At 43.4% G+C, this 26,051-nt stretch overlaps 1 protein-coding gene across 1 annotated transcript in view; it reads right to left on the reverse strand.

Moving 5' to 3' along the window:
• Positions 1-6,133: 6,133 nt before the first annotated feature.
• Positions 6,134-26,051, reverse strand: part of DHX15 (DEAH-box helicase 15) — a 51,926-nt gene continuing 32,008 nt past the window's right edge. Inside the window, exons 10-14 of the mRNA XM_083754940.1 lie at positions 19,347-19,538; positions 15,817-15,939; positions 10,919-11,109; positions 9,210-9,379; positions 6,134-6,714 (exon numbers count right to left, since the gene is read on the reverse strand). Of these exons, the coding sequence (XP_083611066.1) occupies positions 6,597-6,714; positions 9,210-9,379; positions 10,919-11,109; positions 15,817-15,939; positions 19,347-19,538 (794 nt within the window). The 3' untranslated portion in view covers positions 6,134-6,596. The remainder of the gene's footprint in view (positions 6,715-9,209; positions 9,380-10,918; positions 11,110-15,816; positions 15,940-19,346; positions 19,539-26,051) is intronic.

The raw sequence follows: 26,051 nt of genomic DNA on the forward strand, positions 1-26,051 counted from the left end.
GTGAGTTCTGCATGTGCAGTAGAAGTTTCCTTTCTTCTCCTTCCCCTGTGCACCCCCCCAAAAAAAAAATCTGTTCTGCGTTCGCCCTGCCCAGAACAAGGCCAGCCTAACCCCATTTAGAATCTGAGGCAAGATTTGCCACCAATGTCCCTCTTTCCTGATTCAGGCCCACGCCCTGGCAGGGCGAGAGACCAGTGACAACACAGCCACTCTACAGAGGTGCCCCCCTTATTTGTCAATATTTTAGGTGGAAATGGGGCATTCCACAAGGAGCTGCCAGTGCTCTCCCCATCTTCAGTTTTTGGCTGCATCTTTGGCTAACCCAAAGCGAAGTCCGTATCAGGATCTCTCGCCCCTCAGTGGAGCCTGTCGCCTGAGGTGGATCACCTCACGCTGCCTCATTGATGCACTGTCCATGCTAGGGCAAGCTAGAGACTACATGGAATGCCTTTCCAGCCCCTTTCTGCCCTTCAGGATTTGACGCCTGAGGCAGCTGCCTCATTCTACCTCATGGTAGGGCTGGCCCTGCCTCAACCTTATGGAGAAAATGGCAGAGGAGAGAAATTTCTGTTGTACAAGGAGAACTCACTGTGTGAACAGAAAAACTTCATTGGATAACAATAATAATAATTTATTATTTATACCCCGCCCATCTGGCTGGGTCCCCCCAGCCACTCTGGGTGGCTTCCAACAAAACACTAAAATACAATAACCTATTAAACATTAAAAGCTTCCATAAACAGGGTTGCCTTTAGATGTCTTCTAAAAGTTTGGTAGGTATTTTTCTCTTTGACATCTGGTGGGAGGGTGTTCCACAGGGCGGGTGCCACTACCAAGAAGGCCCTCTGGCTGGTTCCCTGTAACTTGGCTTCTCGCAGCGAGGGAACTGCCAGAAGGCCCTCGGCATTGGACCTCAGTGTTCGGGCAGAACGGACACTGAGGTCCCTGTTTTGGATACAACACAGGGCCATATTTGGAAGACAAACCTATTAAAATCTGTGCAAGCGCTATTCTCATAGGCATTCTACTCATCTAAGGCATGATATTTCTCTTAAAGGGTATGTCTATGATTTAACATAAAAGCTAAGATTTTCTCCACCCTGCTGAGCGCACAGAAACATATTTAGCCTTTAGTATAAATCTGGTGCTCTTCAAATACCAGAATCTTAAGTGTTGCAGGAGATATGGAAACATGCATTTGTATCTAATACAAAATGTCACCAATGTGTTGTTGAAAGCAGCTGATCAATACTCACTATTCAGCTGAATAGCAACATATGAATTGCTCTTGACTGAAAATTAAGGTGGTGGGAAGCAAACAAGTAACGGAAACATTCTTAGAAAGCAAATTGAAAACTGCCAAGAGATAAGAGAACAAGATAAATGGATTTTGTTGTCGTCGTTCTTTCAAGGTACATAAAGATCTCTTTGGATTCTACATGATCAAGTGTGCAGCTGGATAAACGTCTTGTCTGTTCAAGTGGAAGCAAACATTGATGAGTCTAATAACCTACCCATAATAAGAAACTTTCAACATTACTGTGGTTATTAAAATGAAGTGATAATTGAATGCCCTCCTCAGGCCTTTCAACAGCACTTCTCCATCAGCGTAATTGATGGTTAGTCTTTTGCACCCCAATAAATGGCAAAAATGAACAATTATGCCATTAAAGCAGACTTGCAGTCAAAGCCTCAAATCGCATTACTTAAGCAGCAACCCTTTATATGGTAGCAAAACAGCATGCTTTACTGTTAAAAATATGTATTAAAGTGCCCTCCAGACAGGTATATCGGAAGTCTAAATCCACACAAAAGTTCCTGTTAAAATAAGCAAGGTGGGTTAATGGGAAAGTGTGTATATTTTTGGGTGACATTATATATGAAGTAGTGACCCCAAATATATGTAAAAGTTCACCTTACCCAGAAAAGATGCACAGCACCCGAGGCACCAAATTTTCCTACCTCCCCAAGACCATTGTTCCTTCCCAGACCAGCATCCAAATGGACATTCTATACGTGGGCTCTGCAAACACAGAATGGGCTGTGATAGGGGAAGGATAAACAATATGGTACAAGATTGCTCCCTCCACACACAAAAGGCCTTTCATATTAACTTTCTAGTAGTGGTAGTAGTAGCAGGAATAATCATACTGTAGCTCAAGAGTCTTAGTGAACCCATCACATTAATGTGGATGGCCAGCTTTCTATTTAACGGCAATAATTATTAAAACAAAACCCTGGTTAATTGCTTGATTATGGTAATCCACGAATCAATTTGTCATTTGCCTAAGCAACTACTGAAAACTACTAAAAGATATCAGAGATCTCACCAGTGGGGTTGCTGCCAAATTGCATAATAATAATAATAATAATAATAATAATAATAATAATAAATAAAAAATAATGCCACCCATCTAACCGGGTTGCCCCAGCCACTCTGCTTATGTTTTGCGGTTCAGTTGTGGCAGGAATGTTATAGAAAGCAGGATGGTACTGCAGTGGCCTTACATTTTAATGAGACTCAACACCAACCTGTCAGACGCTCACCAAAAATACATGGGAATGCTGAAGACTACACCCTCCATGGTAGGAATGGGATCACCAGAGGAGCATGGGATGATGGACAAGGCTCAACTCATGCCATGCATGAGACTACAGCATGCATAGGAGACCTCTGTTCATGTCCACAGCCTTGAATGTACATCATGGAAACTGTAGCTCCTGCTGCCCAGGGCAACAGACGTATACAGAAGTATTTTTGGTCTGCATGCACACATGGATTTCCATTAGTGGCCCCAGCTTGTTAGTCCTCCAAATTGCGATCAAATGACAAGTATCTAAAAGCATCAATTATATAGACAACTCACTTCGATGGATGCAACTTAATTTATTCAGGATTTTTGAAAAGTACCCTGCGATATAACCTACCAACATATGTGCATCCACCAGCTTTTAACCTTGCGCCATGAGATCTTAACGTATCTGAAGGGCCCATGAAAAGGAAAAACAACTTTATGTGAACTAGATCATTCTGAGGTCTGAATGTCAAAAACCTAGTTTCAAGTTGTAGCATTTTAAACTGCTTTTGATGAATTTTGATGTTGAAAACAAGCATCTCTGGAGAGCCGGAAAGGTTGACATGCAAGAGGGTAAAACCCATTTACCAATATAAAATGAGAAGCTGTTTATATCACTCAGTTGAAAATGTGAATTGACGAAAGCGTTTATGAAATAGGCAGGTACACAGGGAACTCTTTACTGCATAAAGCCTAGTAATTGCAGGATGGTTAAAGTGTGTATTTTTGCTGCTTCGAGCAATGAGGTTAGGGAAGAGGAACACAAGAACAGAAACAGAATTCAAATGTAAAGCAAAGGCATGCATGCTTTACATAAAAGCATTAACATAAAAACAGACAACAGAGAACCATAAGAGGTAGTCTAGGGTACAAATGAATTGGTTTAATTAGATTAATCATCTAAAACTTTAATTGCTGGATCTTAAGAGTGAACACTTATTGAAACTATTTCAATTCCACTGCTGTAATAAGAGAATGAATTTTACAAGTATCATAGGTAGCCTTCTATCCAAGAGTGGTATCTTCCATGTATTAAAGGTTATGTTTTCACATGTTTCCTCCTTCAGCATCTCAAGCACATTGGCATTGAGGTTGGGATAATATTCAGGGAGATCCTAATTTGGAAGGAGGATCCCAGGCAATGTAGGGTTGCAGTCTCAACTGGTTAAAAGGCAGATCAATATTCAACTTTTTAAAACCTGGTTGACAGCTTTAAATATTTATTGCTAGCATTAATCAGATGTTTCACCATTTGCATCTCTAGCGGGGCACTTGTTGCATATGCTTTATTGTGAAGTCAAAAATTTTACTTTGAACTGAGAACATATAAACACATCATAGAAAGTGCTCTCCCAACGAAAAAAGACCTGAAAGCTGTGGACCGAATTGCACACAGTTGCACTGTATATGCAATCAACATTGGTACCTATTTATAGCATGGACAATTATAATTCGTAGCTTTCCAAACCATGGATGCTAAAAGTCACATTCCCACTAGAAACAAACAAAAATTAGATGCATGAGTGAAAAACAGCTGAGGACGCAAGCTATTAAATATATGACTGAGATGTTCAAAGGAGGAAATGTTGGTTTACAAACTTTTCCTAACCCTTCAAGTCTCCTTAAATTTAGCCCAATCTAATCTAAATAATAGTTTCAAAAAACCAGGCTTCCAAGCTTGAACGTTTATACTAGAGACTCTTTAATAGTAGACAGGTTTGCCCCTTATTAAGGGACGCGGGTGGCGCTGTGGGTAAAAGCCTCAGCGCCTAGGGCTTGCCGATCGAAAGGTCGGCGGTTCGAATCCCCGCGGCGGGGTGCGCTCCCGTTGCTCGGTCCCAGCGCCTGCCAACCTAGCAGTTCGAAAGCACCCTCGGGTGCAAGTAGATAAATAGGGACCGCTTACTGGCGGGAAGGTAAACGGCGTTTCCGTGTGCAGCTCTGGCTCGCCAGAGCAGCGATGTCACACTGGCCACGTGACCCGGAAGTGTCTTCGGACAGCGCTGGCCCCTGGCCTCTTGAGTGAGATGGGCGCACAACCCCAGAGTCTGGCAAGACTGGCCCGTACGGGCAGGGGTACCTTTACCTTTTACCTTTTGCCCCTTATTAGTGAGTTCTTTCCCTGGAGGGCCACTAGATGTGCTCAACGGCTCCGCAACATTCTCCATACAGAAATGTTGAAAACCGATGGGAAAGTTGGAACAAAGTCAAGATATAGCCTATGGGCTAGCCTGGTAATATGAAAACTATCATACAATGTGGCTCTTCTAGACTTTAACACTGAAAAGGTTTAAAAACAACAACAAAAGCACCCAATTTCATACACCTACATTTCAAAAATTCAGTTGCCTATGCTTGCTCTACCTAAGCAAAACCGAAATATTTTATATATTATTTCATATATAATACATTAATATGTTAAAACACTCCTATTCCTGGGGGCAATCATTTACTCATAATTAATTGTGTATACAGAAGGAATGAAGGCGAGACCTTCTTTGCTTATTCTTCAAGTTCAGTCCATTGCAAAAGGAGGTGGAGAATCAAAGCCATCTGGACCATGCACCAAGGATCAGCCCCCTTTCATCATCAGATACTAGAACACATAACACTTATTTAAAGAGAGGAAATTGTTTTATGCATAAAATGTATCTCCATAGGCATTTCAGAAGAGGAAGCCCATTTTTCTTTTATTAGACAACCTTGTCCACTGACAGTTAAGATCCAAACTTCTTATTAAAAGCAACAGCCACTTTTGAACAAAATCTGAATTTCTGAAGCAAAACTGGCCTGTGTTTTGGTCATTAAAGATGCTCCCCCAAATAGCTTTTGCAGATACGCTCCTTAAGAATGCACTGAAACATTGCCTAAGAGTGACCAGTGAAGATGCCCGGGTGCTAAGATAGTGCCTGGCATCTCTACCATCTGGAGGTACATCCCAGGGGAATCCTTGAATCTCGACCATTTTCACACACTAGCAACACATCCTGTGGAATTCTATCCGTTATGTTTTATCTGCCGAATCAGAATGAATTTTAGGATCCAAAAAGTTGTACTGAAAAATACTACTTTAGAGCCATCTGGCCCCAAAAAGGCAGCTAGGCATTCTGTTTTTGCAATCCTGGTTTAAGGAACCATTTGGCTTGGCGCCTAGCTTATATATCTGACTTTCTAACACTGGTTGCAAGTTTATAGACCTTTTTTAAATAGTCAGGCAGTTGGCATGGGATAACATGTGATACACATTAGCAGGCATCCCCAACCTGCGGCCCTCCAGATGTTTTGGCCTACAACTCCCATGATCCCTAGCTAATAGGACCATTGGTCAGGGATGATGGGAATTGTAGTCCAAAACATCTGGAGGGCCAAAGGTTGGGGATGCCTGCACAACAGCAATATGCATGGGCTTACTAGCATTGCTCTATACATAAGAACAAATCTTACTTATCAGACGTATCTGAAAACTATGTTCAACAGATTGAAAAATTTCAACCTGAATGTGTCATCAACATTTCTTTACCAAGGGCACAGAAACAGTAAGTTACTTTGCCAAAACGTTAGTATAAATAGACTTTATTGAAGTCAGTACCTCTGTACTGAAGCTGAAGATTGTGTCTACATAAGCATGTTGTAACACTTCACAACTTCTAAAAGGAATGTCAACAATTACAACGATCATGCATGCCATGGTCGATAATCACATTTTAGAAGCATTTTCAACCATTTCTAAAGAAATGCTTATAACATTGTTATATATTTATATTTATATAGAGAACTACTTTCAATAAACTGCAAAACATTGATCAGCTTTTCCAGTATGAGCTACAGTGTGAACACAAAAGGGAGGCATACGTGTTTAATTTATGAAATCAGAATGGAATATTTACTGTAAAAGAAAAATTAAAAAGCTTTCAAATAAAGGCCATTATTGAACCAAAGCAAAGAGCACAACTTGGAACTTAAGAGTTCATTTATTGTTTAAAGCTGTCCTCTTGAGCAACTTCAATTCAAATAATAAATTCAGTACTGCGAGTATTCCTTGGACTGAAGTTTGGCAATGATGCGGTCCAACTGTCTCTTTGCTTCACACTGTGGGAAATTGCTCATGTCATAATATTGAGGGGCAATTTTCACCAACCTGCCAAAGAAAGAAAGGTTTGTCACTTGTGCACAGATCTGAATATCATGCAGGCGATAGCAGTGGCCCAATTAGTATCTACTTATGATAATTAGATTATCAATCTCCTTAATAATGCCTGGAAATATGGAAATCCAGTTTCTGTATAAAAAACCATGCTTCTGAAAAGAGCTTTTCAAAATAAAAGGCATCTCCAAGTAGTATATATACTTACTACTCTGAAACTTAACAAAATTCAAACAATCTAAACAAAAAGCTTGTAACACGCAGTGATTGTCAGGAGGGTTTTTAAAAATCTTGTGTATATGTAATATGAAGAAAGCCGTTTTTACCATTCATTAAAATGAAAAGTCAACTTTTATTGACTTGGAATAATACGCAAGTTGGAGACAAGATTTGGATACTTCAACCAAAAGTCAATTATGTAGTTGTAAACAGTGTAGACATGAGTTATCAACAGCTAGATTAAATAATAGATAAGAGTACAGCATCACAGAAGGAATCTCTGATTGTAAGCCAAGTTCCAGGCAATAATACAAATGCATGATGAAAATATATAGGAACAATGACTCTGCATTCAGACGTTTTAGAACCGACAGGAACAAACATTATGGCTTTACTGAAAAGCAAAGGGGCTTGTCGCAGGGCCTTTAATGGAACAAACACTTCTTTCTGTTCCTTCTTTTTTTCACATTTGGGGCTAAAATTACGAGCATCAACCTTAAAAGTGATTTATCAAAAAGCCTCACTATTGTCAAATTCTATGAGCTGGTTTAGATGCAATATTGCCAGCCCTTGAAAACACAGCTGGAGAATTGAGAATGGGCCTCAAGCATGCATGCTCCCTTCTGTCAAGCATTCAAATTTCCACCCTGACTTCCTGGTTTTATAATCTGCCATTACAAATGAACTGGGCATATGGATAACTGGGAAGCATGTACAAACCAGTTTCCACAGTTCTGGTTTGCAGGCTAACGACTATTTGTACAATTTAGATGTAAGCAGGATGGGTAACAGTAAGCCCAAGCTGATGGTGATAACCTCTCAGTGAATCTAAGAGCAAAGGTCATTTCTGCTATTTCTCGCCTAAGGAAAAAGACCATAGCTGATGGTGGAGCGCATGCTTTGCATGCAAAAGTTTCCAGGATAAGTCCCTGGAATCTCCAAACAGAGCTGGAAAACATTCCTGCAAGAAACCCAGGAAAGTTGTTGCCAGTGAATACAGTGGTACCTCTTGTTACGTATTTAATTCGTTCTGGAGGTCTGTTCTTAACCTGAAACTGTTCTTAACCTGAAGCACCACTTAAGCTAATGGGGCCTCCTGCTGCTGCCGCGCCACCGAAGCACGATTTCTGTTCTCATCCTGAAGCAAAGTTCTTAACCCGAGGTACTATTTCTGGGTTAGCGGAGTCTGTAACCTGAAGCATCTGTAACCTGAGATACCACTGTATAGGCAATACTGACGGACCAGTGGTCTGACCCAATCTAAGGCAACATCCTAGGTGCAGCTACGAAAGAAACGAGGATAATAAATGGGTGGGGGGAATGAAGGTGGCATTATTTAAAGAAGCAGATGCAGAAGTCAAAAGTGACTCCTATTTCTAAGCTTTCATTCCCTTCTGGATCTTTCTGCAACATGATCTCTTCCACAGGGACCAGACTATCTATCAAAGCAGAACACACGTCTTGTTACCATTGCTTTTTTCCAATTGAGATTTGGCCGCTATTCAATTGTCAGTCGAAATTCCGTATGTATTCAAGTATTACTTATCAAGCCTAATCAAAATTGCATGCGCAAAAGGTAGCATACATGTGGCTACTGACAGAACATTAAACAAATAGGAAAATAGCAACTTGGAAACATTTGTAAATGTAAAAAAAAAAGGGGGGCACTTGCAGGTGTAATGTGAGCTTGTCCCTTAACTAGGATTAAAGGAGTGGACTGCACAATTGCACACTTGCTCTCTTCTGTTAAGACCACCATCACTTTCAGTATGATTTCTTTAGCGTTTCAACACCCTTAACCACTGTGAGAAAAGCTGGCAGTGTTTTAAATCAAGCTCAGAAATTCAGAAACTCTACCCAGCTCCCAATATCTGTAGTAACAAGCACTCCTCAATACAAGTTTCTTTTTAAAAACCTGCTTGCTTGCTCACTTCTGCTGCTGCAAAACATAAAAGGAACCTAACTTCTGTTTACAGCAGAAAGGCCGGGCTTTCCAACTTCCAGGTAGGCGAATGTATATAACCAGCCATTTGAACAAGGAAAGAGACAACACGGTTTTTTGTAAGCATAATTGAAACTGAAGATCCAGAAAGGAGATGTTTCAAGCGAGGTTTTTAATTAGTGTTGTTAGTAGCCTAGGGCTCCAAAATCCTTTTTGTTTTTCCTTACAGCTCTCAGGAAACTTTCATAAAAACATACGTGAAAATGTACTTTTAAAATTAGTAATGTGTTGAGAGAAAAAAGACACAGTTTTGAAGAAGGTGGCTTACCATTCTGGCTTGATGTCTGTACAAGTGCGGATGTAGTTCTTCGTGGTAAGAACAAATTCGTTGTAAAGTACCCACTCAGGCTTGTGATCAAGAACTGTGGAAGGATGCAACTGCACTACCTGGTTGTCCTTCACTGTTAGATAGTGTCCTGTCCGTTCCAAATGTGCCACCTATATAGACAACATTCACACTCACATCAGAAATGTGATGCCTGCTATGCTTCGCCCATCATACTAAACCTCTTGGAAAATATGGAAAATCTAGGTGTTGTTTGGCTGTTATTGCACCGGCAACTCTCTATCAAAGCTTGGCCACCCCAAACCGCAACTGCGGAACAACCTTCAAACCATAGCTGTCAACGTTTCCCTTTTTTAAAGGGAAATTCCCTTATTCCGAATAGGATTCCTCGCAAGAAAAGGGAAAAGTTGATAGCTATGCTGCAAACCCATACATGGCAACAGGGCATTTTCCAGCCTCGGAACACAGGCTTGAATTCTGGACAAATTAAACATCTCCTAAAATAATTGGAAATATGAAATTATAATATGAAGATAATCTGAAATGTAATGCTATTTAGAGTCTAAAGCAGCACGTATTTATAACAACAATTAAAACGGGGGGGGGGGGGATGAAAATATGAGCAATAGAATTAAGCATTAGAAAACAGAGATGCAACCCTTGTATTCAGCCAAGAGTTAAATAATTTAGTGCAAGGCAGATCTGCCACAGTTGCTCCAATCCCAAATCTCAGGTAGATTCTTAAGGGTTGTATCTATAAACATTCATGCAATGGCTTTTGCTTGTACAACAGAGTTCCTCTCCTTACATGTCCCCACCCAATTCTGTAATTCTGTTCTGGGGGATTAAGGGTGACCCACTGGAACAGAAGAAGACCTTGTGCAAATGGGACAATTCCTTGCTTTTAAACTCCCTGTAACTGGGTTAGATAATCTGCATTCTATTAAAATGGTAGCTCATATTCTGGCTTAAACTCATTATAAACCACTTGTGGGTTTCCCAAGGGTTGGTCACTGTGAGAACAGGAATGTGGACTTCTGGGCCTTTGGTCTGATCCAGAAGGGCTGTTCTTGCATTATTGAGTGACCACTTTTAATATACAACTGGCTTTCATTCACTATGGCCCAACCTGCACTTAATAAAGTAGGGATCCAGCTGTTCCACAACAGTTCAGTTGTAGACTATAGGTCAAAACTTAAGCAAACATTAAACCAAAGCATCCAGCTATAATAATTTACCCATATATAACATATAATTAGAACTCCCCACCCCCGGTCACATTTCTAAAATTATGAAATTTAAAAGCCTGCCTGTTTTTTATAATCTCTTAAATCTTTCATTAAACAAAATATGTGTTTTTATTTTAGAAATGAGTATCTACTCTGCAAGGAGGCAACTACCAGAGGCAAAAACTAACCAGCATAGTGCCACCAATGTAAATAATTGCATGAGAAAACAGACAGGTCCCAATCTTAAGGAGCCTCACAGTCTCTATTTTAACGGATGGAGAGACAGAGAGAGGGGTACTTTTCAAAATGTGCCGTTTCAGAATTTCCCTATGCTATTTGCCTGTCTATCAGAGTTGCCCAATAATCAGGTTGTATAAATCATAGCTAAATACTAAACACATTTTTAATCATTTTGAAGGGGTGGAGAATTGCAGATTTCCGTGTATTTTATATGCAACATACCTGCATGAAGTAACCAGTAACCAAAGCCTTCCTAATATTGATGTAATAGTCCCTGCTTGTGAAGTCTGTGCTTCTACGCGGCAAATTAAATCTGTCCATGATTCGTGACAGCTGTTGGCGTACATTGTCTGCAGACATCAGGGACCTGTAGTTAATGAAGTTGTCATAACACCACTGAACCGATTCATGATCTGCAATGTTAAAAAAAAGTCATGAATCATCTAAAAATGAACATTTTACCAAATTAAAACAAGTACACAAAGAGAAACCAGCTGAATGGTCAACCCACTGAACCGATTAAAAACCCGAATGACACTGTTTTATTTAAACAGCAACTGCTACACCTTTCCAGCTGCTCTTAATTTGCGTCCGCAGTAGGTAAATAAGATTACAAAGACAAGTGGGCAAGAACTGCAGTGGCTAGAATTTGGGGGGGGGGGGGGGAGACCAGGGACCACAAAGAAAATAAAGACTACTAAATTGCTAAGTTTTTCAAAAATTAGCTCAAGGAGATACTAAGAAATCTGATGGAAGAAAAGGTAAAGGTAAACAGTAGAAAGGCATTATAGGGTAGTACAACCAATGGGTTATTTTTTAAAAAGTTCTATACGTGTCTCATTTCTAGATTTTGTCATAGCATATATGAACAAACTAGCTGTTTTCAGGCTAAGGAGTGGATGACAGCTGCTACTTTCTAGGAAAAAAAAATGTCTAAAGAACATTTATTCTGATCCATTAGCACACAGGTACAGCAGCTGGAATTATGCAATCCTAGTCCTTTCTGAAGGAAGTTTAGAAAAATGTGCATTCACAAATGCACACAAATACCCAGTTAGTACTATTTCAACTTTCTAAAGAGGGCTACATGCACACAACATTGCCTGTTGGATTGACCAGTGCAATTGCATGGGACAATATCCCTCTCCAGTTATTCTTTTAGAAACAAAGACACACCATTGCATTACAGTGAGAGCCGATGAGCCTGTTGGATCAGTCTGCCGCATTCCTGCAGGCTCCCTGCACAATTTAGAACCCTAATCTTTCATGTGGAGAATTTCACTTTCCAAAATGTGGAAGGCAATGAATGAAGCTGGTGATGGGCATATGCCAGAGAAGGTAGGCCAACTCTCCCCCTCTCACTCTGATCACACAAGCTTTGAATGCACAAAGAGGAAGATCCCACATAAGTAAACACAAGCGCTAAGTACCATGAAGCCCAAGGAATACTGCAATTTTACCAGCCATTCACATTCTTTCAATGTGGAAATGTGCTGGTATTATCAAATAGAACAGATCTGCCCTGCTGAAAAAATCTGAAGACCATCTATCTACACAGGGATATTCAAACTATAGATAAAGAATGTGCATAACAGCTGTGATACAAATGAATAAATAGTCAGCCTGTAACTATAAAACTTCAAACCATAAGGAACACATTTTCTACCACAGAATTCTCACAGTAAAATCCAACTGGTACCTGCCCTTACACTTCTGATCTTCCATTTTAACATTAAAAGCTCTTCGCTTTTGCTTATTTCAACTACTTGGGAGAAGAGCGAATCTATTTTGAGCTATTTCCCCATCTGCCAAGCCACTATTTTCAAATTTTAATTTACAGATTATGCAAGGAAGTGCAACCTCTGTGTCAGGTAAATTCTGTGTCAGGAAGCTGAGTAATTTACTATTTCATAGAGATAGGGATCAGTTTTGACATGAAAGCCATTGATAGAAAATAAGAATTGAAAGCTAGGGTGTCATTCACAGTAATTCTTTGGAAGAGAGAATTGGTTTATCTTCTCTTGTCACTGTGATCTTGGTCTTACTTCTTACATAGACTTGACTAAAGAGTGATGTTAGTGGAAGATTGAATGCATTAGTACAGACAACACTCAAGAAGCAAACAATATCCCTGTGACAAAGTTATCACAAATACTCTGTCTTCTGAATGAGCACCTATCTACCCATTACTCAGTGTCATTCAGAATAATTGTAGCATTCCAAAGCTCAGGCACTTCAGCTAGCTGCAACTGGCCTCATATTCAGGAGTACAATACGTTTTGAGTCTGCATTTTAATCTAGAATTCCAGTTCACTTTTCCCCCTCCCCACCTAGAGATTCTCAGAATGTCCCTAACAAAAATTCCAACTTTGAGCCATTAATGTCCTCCTCACCAATTTAACATCCAGGATCTCTAAATAACGGAGATTGATTGGTCTCTTATTAACAGAACACTCAGACTTAATTTCATTTCAGTCATGAGCAGAAAAATACATTAAATATTTCCTTTTAAATCTAGCCAGGGGTCCTCAAATTCTGGCAGTCCCAGGCAGCCAAATATTATTTTCTACTATCTAGATGTGATGTCCTCTCACACTATATTACAGCAATTTCATATGGATTTTCAAAACAAATATAAATTTATCCAGAGTGAAGTTAGGGTTAAACACGGGATTTATCTGTGTTAGGCAGCATGTGAATTTATTATTTATTTATTTTTTTACTTTTGATTTGGATGATGTGCACTAGGAGATAAGAGACCATAATGGTTTTCCTGATCCTCTCAGCAGTATTCATTACAACTATGATATCCTTCTGGGTAGACTTGAAGGAATGGGAATTGGGGGCACAGTATTAGACTGGTTGCTAATGCATGAGATCTAGGGTCACAATTATAGTGCCAGGGGATTGCTACACTTCTTAGTAATCTTTACAGCAATAACACCAGGCATAGGCAAACTTGGCCCTCCAGATGTTTTGGGACTACAACTCCCATCACCCCTAGCTAACAGGACCAGTGGTCAGGGACTATGGGAGTTGTAGTCCCAAAACATCTGGAGGGCCAAGTTTGCCTTTGCCTGGTGTTATTGCTGTAAAGATTACTAAGATAATGCTTGTGAAGTGTAGCAGTCCCGAATAACACAGTCCAGTAAATATAGTGAAATATACATGAAAACTTTAGAATAAGTGTGAAATAGATTATTTTTGAAGAAAGTGGAGCCACACACACAAAATACACTCAAAGTTGTAATGTCCAGCCCAGCGCATAATAATATTGGCCTTATTATAGAGAATAACCACCACTCCAGGCATCACAGTTCATCTTCAAAAGCCACATATGTTTAACAGAGGCCTCAGGGCCAGTGAAGGATTGCTGCCCGACTCAAACTCCTAGGAGCCAACTCCTAGGGGCCAAGGTCCCTTCGACTTTTACTTAGCAATTATTTAGGTCACCACACAAACTACATTTTAAAGGTAAAGGTAAAGGTACCCCTGCCCGTACGGGCCAGTCTTGACAGACTCTGGGGTTGTGCGCCCATCTCACTCAAGAGGCCAGGGGCCAGCGCTGTCCGGAGACACTTCCGGGTCACATGGCCAGCGTGACATCGCTGCTCTGGCGAGCCAGAGCCGCACACGGAAACGCCGTTTACCTTCCCGCTGGTAAGCGGTCCCTATTTATCTACTTGCACCCGGAGGTGCTTTCGAACTGCTAGGTTGGCAGGCGCTGGGACCGAGCAGCGGGAGCGCACCCCGCCGCAGGGATTCGAACCGCTGACCTTTCGATCGGCAAGTCCTAGGCGCTGAGGCTTTAACCCACAGCGCCACCTGCGTCCCAAACTACATTTTACAATTACTTTAAGGTTTTGCCTTATTTTTAAGTTTTGTTATTCCGTTGGTGCAGAGGGAAAGCGTATGCTGAAACCGTGGGACAGAGGGAAGTTTTTAATGTGCAATGTCTTACTGTATTTTAATTTGTTGGAAGCTGCCAAAGTAGCTGGGGCGACACAGTAAAATGGGTGGCATATAAATAACAACAACAACAACAATCTACTACTACTACATGGGACGTGGGTGGTGCTGTGGGTTAAACCAGAGAGCCTAGGGGTTGCCGGTCAGAAGGTCGGTGGTTCAAATCCCCGCGACGGGTTGAGCTCCCGTTGCTCGGTCCCTGCTCCTGCCAACCTAGCAGTTCGAAAGCACGGCAAAGTAGATAAATAGGTACCACCCCAGCGGGAAGGTAAATGGCATTTCTGTATGCTGCTCTGGTTCGCCAGAAGTGGCTTAGTCATGCTGGCCACATGATCCGGAAGTGTCTGCAGACAAACGCCGGCTCCCTCGGCCTATAGAGCAAGATGAGCGCCACAACCCCAGAGTCGTCTGCGACTGGACTTAACAGCCAGGGGTCCCTTTATCTTTACTACTACTACTACTATCATCACTAGGCACTTCCTGATTTGTACACAGTCTATTATCCGCTATGCCACACTGGCTAAAAGTATTTCATCCTACAGATAATCTCTCTTTTATAAGCAGTAGCGTGTAACAATGCAGTAGAGGAAGATCTACAGCAGGAGTGAATACAGACCTATCAGATTGTCAACACTATATATCAGCCGGGACCACATAACACCGGTCCTGAGAGATCTGCATTGGTTCCCAGTACGTTTCCGGGCACAATTCAAAGTGTTGGTGCTGACCTTTAAAGCCCTAAACGGCCTTGGTCTTGCATACCTGAAGGAGCGTCTCCACCCCCATCGTTCAGCCCGGACACTGAGGTCCAGCGCCGAGGGCCTTCTGTCGGTTCCCTCATTGCGAGAAGTGAGGTTACAGGGAACCAGACAGAGGGCCTTCTCAGTAGTGGCGCCCGCCCTGTGGAACACCCTCCCTTCAGATGTGAAGGAAATAAGCAGCTATCTTATTTTTAAAATATATCTGAAGGCAGCCCTGTTTAGAGAAGTTTTTAATATTTAATGCTGTATTGTTTTTAACACTTGATTGGGAGCCGCCCAGAGTGGCTGGGGAAACTCAGCCAGATGGGCGGGGTATAAATAAAAAATTATTATTATTATTATTAATTATTATAGCAAATAACTCAAGCAGCCCCGCCAGTTTCTACTTACTTTGTTTGAAAGCATGGTAGACATTCAGCAACGTCAAATGATCTCCATCTATGTGGGCGAACCTCATCTTGGCCTCATCCGCCGCTTTCTTGGCTTCCGTGGGGCGCACAAAACACTGTGGGACTAAACAAGGTTGGTATGGGCCCAACACAAACGCCCATATCGATGAGTCACGCATTCACAGATAGAGGAACAAGGCCTAGCTAGGTCAGTTCACAGAGCATAGGGCAGGGCAGGATGGCCTCCAACTGCATCTTGGACTGTCTACTACCTTGATTTGGTACATCAACACCTACCCACATCTGCAAGACAAGAGGGTTTCAAAGCTACAGAATGCCTGATTATTTTGACTAGAAGTAGGCACCAAAAAAAATATATCCTGAAGGCCATCAAAGCTCCAGTTACGTAATGGAAAGATCATGTGACCCCGGTACAAAACCAAGTGCTGATAGCTCTGCCTTGCGGTGGAGACAGTGAATTAGATCCAGCGTCCCTCCCTCAAATGAAAGAGATGCTTCCACTTGCGGAAGGGACTGATACCAGATGGAGGAAGGGGGATAGGGTTTTCACTGATTCCCCCTTCTCTCTGCAACCTCCTTCAGTTCCCACATATTCCAGGGACCCCCACCCTTTTTCTGGGGGCACAGAGGACTGCAGGGAGAAGGAAGAATATGAGAAAACTGCTTCCCACCCTTCTAGCAGGAATGTCCCCTGGGAACTCTGGATCCAACCCAATGAATGTTTAAATAAGTAGCCTATGGCCAATGACCAAGATACACAGCAACCCTTGTAAAACGTTATGCCGACACCTAATCTACTCATAAGAGAATATTAAGATGTATTATGCCTTTGTCACCAACAGCAGGCATTGCTATCAGCACTGGCAGACAGAAACATATGTGAATAAGCATATTTAGATATAAACGTATATACGCGTGTATAGCAGTCCAGGGCTCTGAAGTTTGCGGCAGTGGTGGAAGGTAGACTGCTCAGCAGCTTTTTCAGACCTTAACAAGCAAATCTGAATTTAGTGCACTGTGACTCTACTAGTGCTCTTTACACATTGAACTCTTTAAACAATGCATTTTTTCTGATTTAATTTAAAATGTCAAAATGAAGGGTAATTAATAACCACAAGTAGTGATTTTACTCTTTATAGTAGGTAAACACTCCATAAAGCAGCTCATTTGATGCTAGCACAAGCTTCTCTGACTTATAGAAATTATGTATATGTTTTTCATACATGTTTCAAAGTCTTTTCCCTAGAAATTTTGTGCAAATTTTCCATTTAAAAACTAAACACATGTGTTTAACTAAAACCAAACATAATGGATGATGAAAGAACAAGAATGAATGTCTACCTGCCATTTAAACTTCATGGTATTTTTGCTTCGGTCACAACCAAAGCTTGTAAAGGTTCCTATCACTATTTTTTAAAATAAGTAATACACACAACTTTTAAATTGATCTATCAGCCTCCTAACTGCGCAGACACACTGGGAAAAGATTGATAACAATACGGAAATTGAATATTCTGCACAACTTCAATATGCCAACCGAAGTACTGCAAGAGCCACACTGTTTACAGTGTGTAATTTGAAAAAAAACTATGAACCAAAGTCTATTCTACAAAATAGAGTACTCCAAAGACAGAAAAATATTTGAATTATTTGGCTCTAAGGCTAATAAAAAGCATTATGGCAAAAAGCCATTAATTCACTGATGTAATAACTAGTATTTACAAATAAAATTTAGTTGTATTCTTACTGCAAGTTGTAGAATGAAAAGCTGTACTTTTTATCATCTGCTTAAAGGCATCTTATTATGGCTTTAGTTTAAAGAATCAAAATTACTTCAGTTTGGGTAGCTTTGGTAAGCAGTACTATTTCGTATTTCATTTTAGCTAACACTTGTGTCCATTTAATTGTTTGCACACATCTATACCCACACACCTGGAACTCAGGGTGACTTACTTCTGAGTAGACTGGTATAGTCCTGTACTCTAAACCCAGGGTGTCATGTCTCCCTTCACATTTTGCTCACTGTAATTTTGTTTACTGATTCTGTTGGCGACACTTTAGAAAGCAACATGATTTTAGAATATTGCACCTTAACTGCATCCAAGAAAATAGCTATCCCTTAGAATAAGAATTTTTTTTTTAAGATTGGGTGCTAGTAATAAAATACTGTAACAAATAATGAGTGCACCCATTCTTAATTTTAAAAGCATGAAGGTATGAATATTTTGTTAAATATTTGCAGAGGGCAAGGTTAAAGTAAAATGTCTTCCTTCAAAATATTGACATATGCAGTTAAAGAAATTAATACTATGCAGTTGGAAGCAAGAGCTCGCATCAAGTCGTTGCTTGGTTTGATGGAAATTCATGGCATAAAAAGCCAGGCAGCCACCTTCCACCACCTCCGCAGATAAAAAAACAATTTACATGAAACAATTAGATTCTGCCCTGCCCAGCTGCTCTGAGTCTGAACTGTCAAAATTCTGCAATAAACATTGTAGCTTGCTTTTTGAAAAATATTGTTAATACGCTGCAATAATAAAGTGATGGGTTGTCTTACTCAAAACCTTTATCTTACTTGCCATCTTGTTGCCATCTTGTTGAATGTACAATACGATGAGAAGCTACTATGGGAAAGGTTTCAGCTCATACAAAATATGTATTTCTTGCCTTACCTGCACAGATTCTGAGCAGGTTATTTTTAAAGGTTTAGGCTGGTACCCAAAGAAAATACTAGTTCCACATGTCCAACAGGGCTCCGGGCTTGAGCTTCTCAAACAGCAGCATCCCTGTGCAAACCACTTTTGAAACTGAAGTCAACTTTCAAAAGCAGCATGCGATATGGCTGGGGATGCTTCTCAAAAGTTTTAAAAATCCCACTAAGCAGGCCCAAGTCCTCGGATCCATCCAGGCAGCTCTTTGGATTCCAGCCCTAATGAAAACTTGTCCACGGTAACAAAAGACTGCTGTTCAGACAAGTCCACACTACAATTTCTGCATCGGCCACCCTTTAATAAACTGTGACGCGTTAATGCTAAGAAAATGTTTTCTCCGCCTGGCATTCCCTTTTATCAATGAAAACCTGAGACGTTTATGCTAGGATTCTTCTACAGAAAAACTGGTACATACTAGCTATGTAAGTGGCGACCACAAGTTAAAGGGCTGAAAATAAAGTGGATTATTATGACTATCAATCACTTGGTAACAAAAAAAATGGGCATAAGTTAAAAATTTAAGAGACAGAAATGAACTCCTATGATCTGGAATCCTTAGTAGGTATATTTTTTTGCTGCCATGAGAGAAGTTAGACCATTTCACACACAATGACTTCTTTAGCTTCAGTGTTGATTTCATTTATAAACTTTACTCCATTATGTATCACGCTATACAATAACTTGGAAAGGCACAGTTCAAACTTTTTAGAAGTTATAAGTCCTGTTGCAGGAACAATAATACAAGCTTCCCCTAACTGGAGATCTGTGTTTTGATTGGCATCTCTGTCCCTGCTATTACCTGACAGCATGGCAGTAATAGATAGAATCTCATTAGAACAGTTGTAGTCGCAACTTGCTATAACCATTTTAGCCAGCTGTGGATCGAGAGGAAATTCTGCCATCATGGATCCCAGTTCAGTCAAGTCTCCATCGTCATTTAAAGCAGCTAGGTAATTCAAAAGCTCAAGTGCTCTCATCAAGGTCTCTGGAGCTGCAAAAAAACCAACATACTCTTATAAATTAATCTGCCTTTAGGAAGCAAAAATGTAAGTACACTTTTATAAGCAATCTCATTTTCCATTCTGTAGCTGACTGTCAGGGAACTGCCATCGGAGTTAGAGGTGCTGGACAGGCTCCAGCAGAGTAGGAGAGACTCTGCAGCAGAAGCAGGAACCAGCAGGGGGAGTGCAGGAGTTACAGCGGAGGGGAGGCTCTCAGACGCTTCTAGTGAGAATAGTGAAGAGGTAACTAGACCCCCTTTAGGAATTCCCTCCCTTCGCCGGAAACTGTCACGCAGAGAGTCACGAAAGCGCATGTCCGTCAAACAGCTTTTATGTTGGCGTAAGTTCCGTAGACGCCCACTGTCAGATTCTACCAGCGACTGACGGAGTCATGCTTTTGGGGGCTCCGTTAGTCCCTGGGTTTGGATGACCGGCCAAACCCCAGCGGGATCAAGCTTTTACGCACAAGCAGCTCATTATCCCATCACAGCAATCTGACAGTCTCCGAAAGCTGTTTGTGCAAGCAGAGGGCATCATGAGTGAACCAGCAGGAACCGGGGCAGCTGGAGCTGGAGCAGATCCAAGCCTGGAAGAAAGGTACAGGGCGTTGGAGGTCCAGCTCGCACTGCAAACGGCGAGGCTGGAGGAGAGGAGGGCTCAAGATGCAGATAAGGGGAAAACCACCCCACTTGCCAGAAGGGTGCCTGGATTGGTGCAGAAATTTGGGGGGAATCCCAGGAACTATCAAGCCTTTAGAACAGAGATGCAATATGCTCTCAATCTACTGTTTGATGACTTCCCCGATGAGAACTCTAGAGTGGCGTACGTGATTGGCCATCTAGAGGGAGGGGCGAGGGACTGGGTTCGCCCCCTGATGGCAGCCAATAATGAAATCTTAAAGGACACAATGAAGTTTTTTCGCGCCATGGACTTGATGTTTTCCAGCGAGATTGAGCAGGGGATGGTGCGCAGGGAGTTGATGGCTTGTAAACAGGGGAGCCGATCTGTACGTGAGTACTGGACTGAGTTCACCATGCTGATTCATAGACTGGGGTGGAACCTTGCTAGTGAACCTATTCAAATGCTATTTGAAGAAGGTCTCTCTCCGGCAGTGAAAGATGAACTTTCCCGGGCGCCTAGGGCGGAGTCTATGGACCAGCTGACTAAATCAGCGCTGTCCATAGGAGCACGCCAGGAGGCTAGAGCTTTGGAAAAGCGGGAAGGAAAGGGGGAACGTTGGAAGGACTTCCGCATTCCAGAGATTCCGGAGCAGCCTTTCCCGCCAGCAGAGCCGATGGAACTTGGAGCAGCGCGCGCGCGCACAGTTTCAAACACCAGTGAAGGGCGGAAGAAGGAGGGAAAGAGCGGCAAGAGATGCTATCTCTGCCAACAGCCAGGTCACTTTGCCAGAGTCTGTCCGCAAAGGAAGGAATGGCAAGGGATGGCAGGAACTGTTGGGGGGAAGGAGGAGGATGAACTGAAGGAGCAAGTAAAAGCCAACGCCTGGTTGCCAACATCGGGGCACAGCAGCCAGGCCAGGGAGTAGTGAACGTGCCCACGCCGGAACCCCCAAGACCAGCACTTGTGATAGAGGTGTTGCTGGAACTGGCAAACGGACACCCACTAAAGATAAGAGCGCTATTGGACTCAGGTAGCTCATGTAATTTCATGAGTAAGGAGTTTGCAGCTGAGCACCAGATACAGACTATCCCATTAAGTAAGCCTTTGCAGGTTACCACGATTGATGGGAGGGAGCTGTTGGGAGGAGAAGTGAGCCAACAGACTGTACCAATGATAATGAGGGTGGCACGGCACACAGAACTGATAGCGTTTAACGTAGCCACCCTGGGAGGAGCCCCTATTATCTTGGGAATGAGCTGGCTGGCACTACATGATCCGCTAGTAGGCTGGCATCAGCGCGTGGTTTCCTTTGGATCAGCACATTGCCTAGAACACTGCAAGGAGGGAGAGGCCCAGGCAGGCAGCAGGGCCACTCTAGCAGGGGTGGAAGTGATGGACAAGGGGAAGGTGCCACCACAATACGCTGACTTGATTGACGTATTCAGCGAAAAGGAAGCGGATAAATTGCCCCCGCACAGACCCTTTGACTGTCAAATTACCTTACTCCCAGGAGCACAATTGCCAGTGGGGAAGCTGTATGCAATGTCAGACAGTGAGATGCAGGAGTTAAGGGAGTTCATTGACAAGAATCTCAAGAGAGGTTTCATCAGAGAGTCACGAGCGGTGGGGGGCAGTCCAGTGTTCTTTGTGGACAAAAAAAACACGGGCAAGCCCAGACTTGTGTGTGATTTCAGGTCCCTGAATGCAGTGTCAGAACCAGTGACTTTCCCTATGCCTAGAATTGATGACATTCTGACACAGGTGAGAAAAGGGAAGATTTTTACCAAGCTGGACCTTAGGGGGGCATATAACTTGATACGTGTGAGGAAGGGGGATGAGTGGAAGACCACTATGTTCACCCCCTTGGGGGCGTTTGAGTACCTCGTTATGCCTTTCGGATTACAAGGAGGCTCCGCCTGCTTTCAATCATTCATGAATCACGTCCTGGGGCCATTGCTCTACAAGAACTGCGTAGCGTTCTTAGATGACGTCCTGGTGTACTCAGAGAATGAGGAGCAGCATGTGCGAGATGTAAGAGAGGTACTGAGCAAACTGCGAGAAAACCGGCTGTGGGTGAAACTGGAGAAGTGTCAGTTTCATACTAGGGAGGTGGAATTCCTGGGGTACCGGTTGTCTGACAAGGGATTGGCCATGGATCCCAGCAAGGTTCAAGCGGTACTGGAATGGAAAACACCAAAGACCAAGAAGGACGTGCAAAGGTTCCTGGGGTTCGGAAACTTCTATAGGAAGTTCATCAAAAACTTTGCCCATTTGACCGCGCCCATCACAGATTGTCTTAGTAGCAAAAAGAAATTTGTTTGGACGGAAGAAGCGCAGCGGGCGTTCGAACGCCTAAAGCAGGCGTTTGCGTCGGAAGAACAGCTTCTGCACGTGGATCTACAACAACCAATGAGAGTGGAGACTGACGCGTCAGACCGAGCAGTGGGGGCCGTGCTTCTCCAGCCGGGAAAGGATACGTCGGAATGGAGACCGTGTGCATTCTTTTCGCGGAAATTGAACAAATCCGAGAGGAACTACACAGTGTACGACAGAGAACTGCTCGCCATTCATGAAGCATTCCGGAAATGGCGGCACTTGCTGATTGGGGCGCAACACAAGGTTCAAGTCCGAACTGACCACAAAAATCTGGAATATTGGAGAACAGCCCGTGTCCTGAACCAGAGACAAGTGCGATGGGCCCAGGAGTTCTCCAAATTCCACTTTGAGATTCGTTACGTGCCAGGTTCAGAGAACGTGAGAGCGGATGCCCTTTCCAGGAAACCTGAGTACTTAGAGGGGGAGGGAGCGCCTGAGGCAAGGCATGTAATCTCCGAAGACCGCTGGGTGTGTGGGGCGGCATTGGTGGGGCAAAGGGAACTGATGGAAGGTACGGAGAACGATGAATACGCCCAAGAGAAACTCAGAGAACTCAGGAGGACAGAAGAGAACACAGGGGGATTTGAAGAAAAGAACGGGGCGTTGTATTACAAAGGGGCACTGTACATACCAGATGGGGAACTGAGGGGCAGAGTACTCAAGCAGTTGCATGACAGCCCCACAGCGGGACATTTTGGACAGCACAAAACCATGTGGTTGGTTACCAGGGAGTTTTGGTGGCCCAAGGTGAGGGAGGACGTGCGGGAATATGTTAGGGGTTGCGACAGGTGTCAGCGAGCAAAAGGAGAGAGGGTGGCGCCAGCGGGGCTATTACAACCCTTACCCACGCCAGAAAGGCCTTGGGAGGCAGTATCCATAGATTTTATGACGGACCTGCCAAAATCCAAAGGCAAAACAGCTGTTATGGTGGTGGTAGATCTATTAACCAAAATGTGTCATTTTATAGCCTGTTCACATGCGGTTACAGCGGAGGAGACCGCCAAGTTGTTTGTAGAGCATATTTTCAGGTTGCATGGCGCCCCCTTGAGGGTGGTCAGTGACAGAGGCAAACAATTTACTTCCAGGTTCTGGAGGAAACTTATGAGCTTACTGCAAGTAGAACTCAATTTCTCCACTGCCCGACACCCAGAAACTAATGGGCAAGCGGAAAGGGCAAACGGCATTTTGCAACAATACCTGAGGTGTTATGTAAAGGACAGAGAAAATGATTGGGTAGATAAGCTACCGCTGGCCGAATTTGCCTACAACAACGCGGAGAATGTGTCCACAGGGATGAGTCCTTTCCTGGCAAACTATGGGTGCCATCCCCGGGCATTCCCAGGAGAGGGGGGGGAGAGATGGAGCGTGCCGGCAGCGGAACATTTTTTTGAAGAGATGGAAGCGATCCACCGTCAGCTTCAACTTAACTTAGAGAGAGCCAAGGAAGAATATAAGAAGCAAGCAGACAGAAATAGGAGGGAAGGTGAAATCATAAGGGTGGGAGACCGAGTGTGGTTGTCCACCCAAGGACTACCGTTCAAGGGTGGGAGTAAGAAATTGAGACCCAAGAAATTGGGACCCTTTGAGGTCATACAGCAGGTCAACCCAGTAGCATTCAAACTCAGACTGCCCAGTCACATGAAATTACACCCAGTATTTCACAGGTCATTACTGTCGCCGTACCGAGAGGGACGTGAGTGGGGGGAGCGTGAGAGAGAGGCCACCCAAACGCTCGTGATAGAAGAGAGAGAGCGCGACATGAACGTGGCAGGAATCATTGATTCCAGGTGGAAGGGGAATCAGGTGGAATATCTGGTAGAATGGGAGGGGGAAGTAGAGTCGGAAAACACTTGGGTGCCAGCAGAGGTAGTGAATGACGAGATCTTAATAGAAACATTTCATCAGCGTTTCCCAAGAAAACCGCAACCCGTGGCACGATTTAGAAGGGAACACTTTGGGACCACTGATGAGGAGGGAGAGTTTGAAGGGTTCCCAGAGTCAGGGGTGGGTGAGGAAGCTGCCTCTGACGAAGAAGAAGAAGACGGGGAGAGAGACGGGACGCCGTGGCTAGAAGTGTTTGAATCCTCTGATGACGAGGATTGCTCTTTCAGGGGTTTTCCGCCCTCACCGCCAGTGGGAGAGGAGGCGGGAGGGGGTGAAGGGGGGCCTGGGGGGGAGGTGGATGTCAGGGAACTGCCATCGGAGTTAGAGGTGCTGGACAGGCTCCAGCAGAGTAGGAGAGACTCTGCAGCAGAAGCAGGAACCAGCAGGGGGAGTGCAGGAGTTACAGCGGAGGGGAGGCTCTCAGACGCTTCTAGTGAGAATAGTGAAGAGGTAACTAGACCCCCTTTAGGAATTCCCTCCCTTCGCCGGAAACTGTCACGCAGAGAGTCACGAAAGCGCATGTCCGTCAAACAGCTTTTATGTTGGCGTAAGTTCCGTAGACGCCCACTGTCAGATTCTACCAGCGACTGACGGAGTCATGCTTTTGGGGGCTCCGTTAGTCCCTGGGTTTGGATGACCGGCCAAACCCCAGCGGGATCAAGCTTTTACGCACAAGCAGCTCATTATCCCATCACACTGACAAAATCCAGAATACAATCTACCAGAAAATTAAGTTACCGAGATCTAGCCACCAAGGAATCAAATAAAACTCAAATTTGCTTTAGGGTTGTGTTCAACAAGAATCACATCTGTTTTCAGATTAGCCATTTTGGGACCGACTACAGGTATGCTAAGGGACGCGGGTGGCGCTGTGGGTTAAAGCCTCAGCGCCTAGGGCTTGCCGATCGAAAGGTCGGTGGTTCGAATCCCCGCGGCGGGGTGCGCTCCCGTTGCTCGGTCCCAGCGCCTGCCAACCTAGCAGTTCGAAAGCACCCCCAGGTGCAAGTAGATAAATAGGGACCGCTTACTGGCGGGAAGGTAAACGGCGTTTCCGTGTGCTGCGCTGGCTCACCAGATGCAGCTTTGTCACGCTGGCCACGTGACCCGGAAGTGTCTCCGGACAGAGCTGGCCCCTGGCCTCTTAAGTGAGATGGGCGCACAACCCCAGAGTCTGTCAAGACTGGCCCGTACGGGCAGGGGTACCTTTACCTTTACCTTACAGGTATGCTGTTCTGCAGACTCTCTTCTAGCAATTTCATACATCTGTAAGTAGGGATATTGATGAAACTGTATTTGGCATAAAATACTTGCCAAAACCTATGGCAAGTTCTTATCTTTTGACAATTTTTTTTTTTGCAAGCCTTCTTCAGTCATTACTCACATGGGGAGGGATACTTCAGATCATAAAACTACTCAACAGGAACACAGGAAGTTGCCTTTTACTGAGTTAGACCATTAATCCATCTAGCTCAAGAATGTATGCAATGACCGGCAGTGGAGTGGCTCTCCACGATTTCAGATTGGAGACATTTCCAGCCATACCTGGAGATACCCAGGGATTGAACCCAATGCCTTATGCAGGAAAGTAGATCTTCTACTACTGAGATGTGGCCCTTCCCTAA

Source organism: Podarcis gaigeae (assembly GCF_964106915.1).
Source record: "Podarcis gaigeae genome assembly, chromosome: 9".
Lineage (NCBI taxonomy): Eukaryota > Metazoa > Chordata > Lepidosauria > Squamata > Lacertidae > Podarcis > Podarcis gaigeae.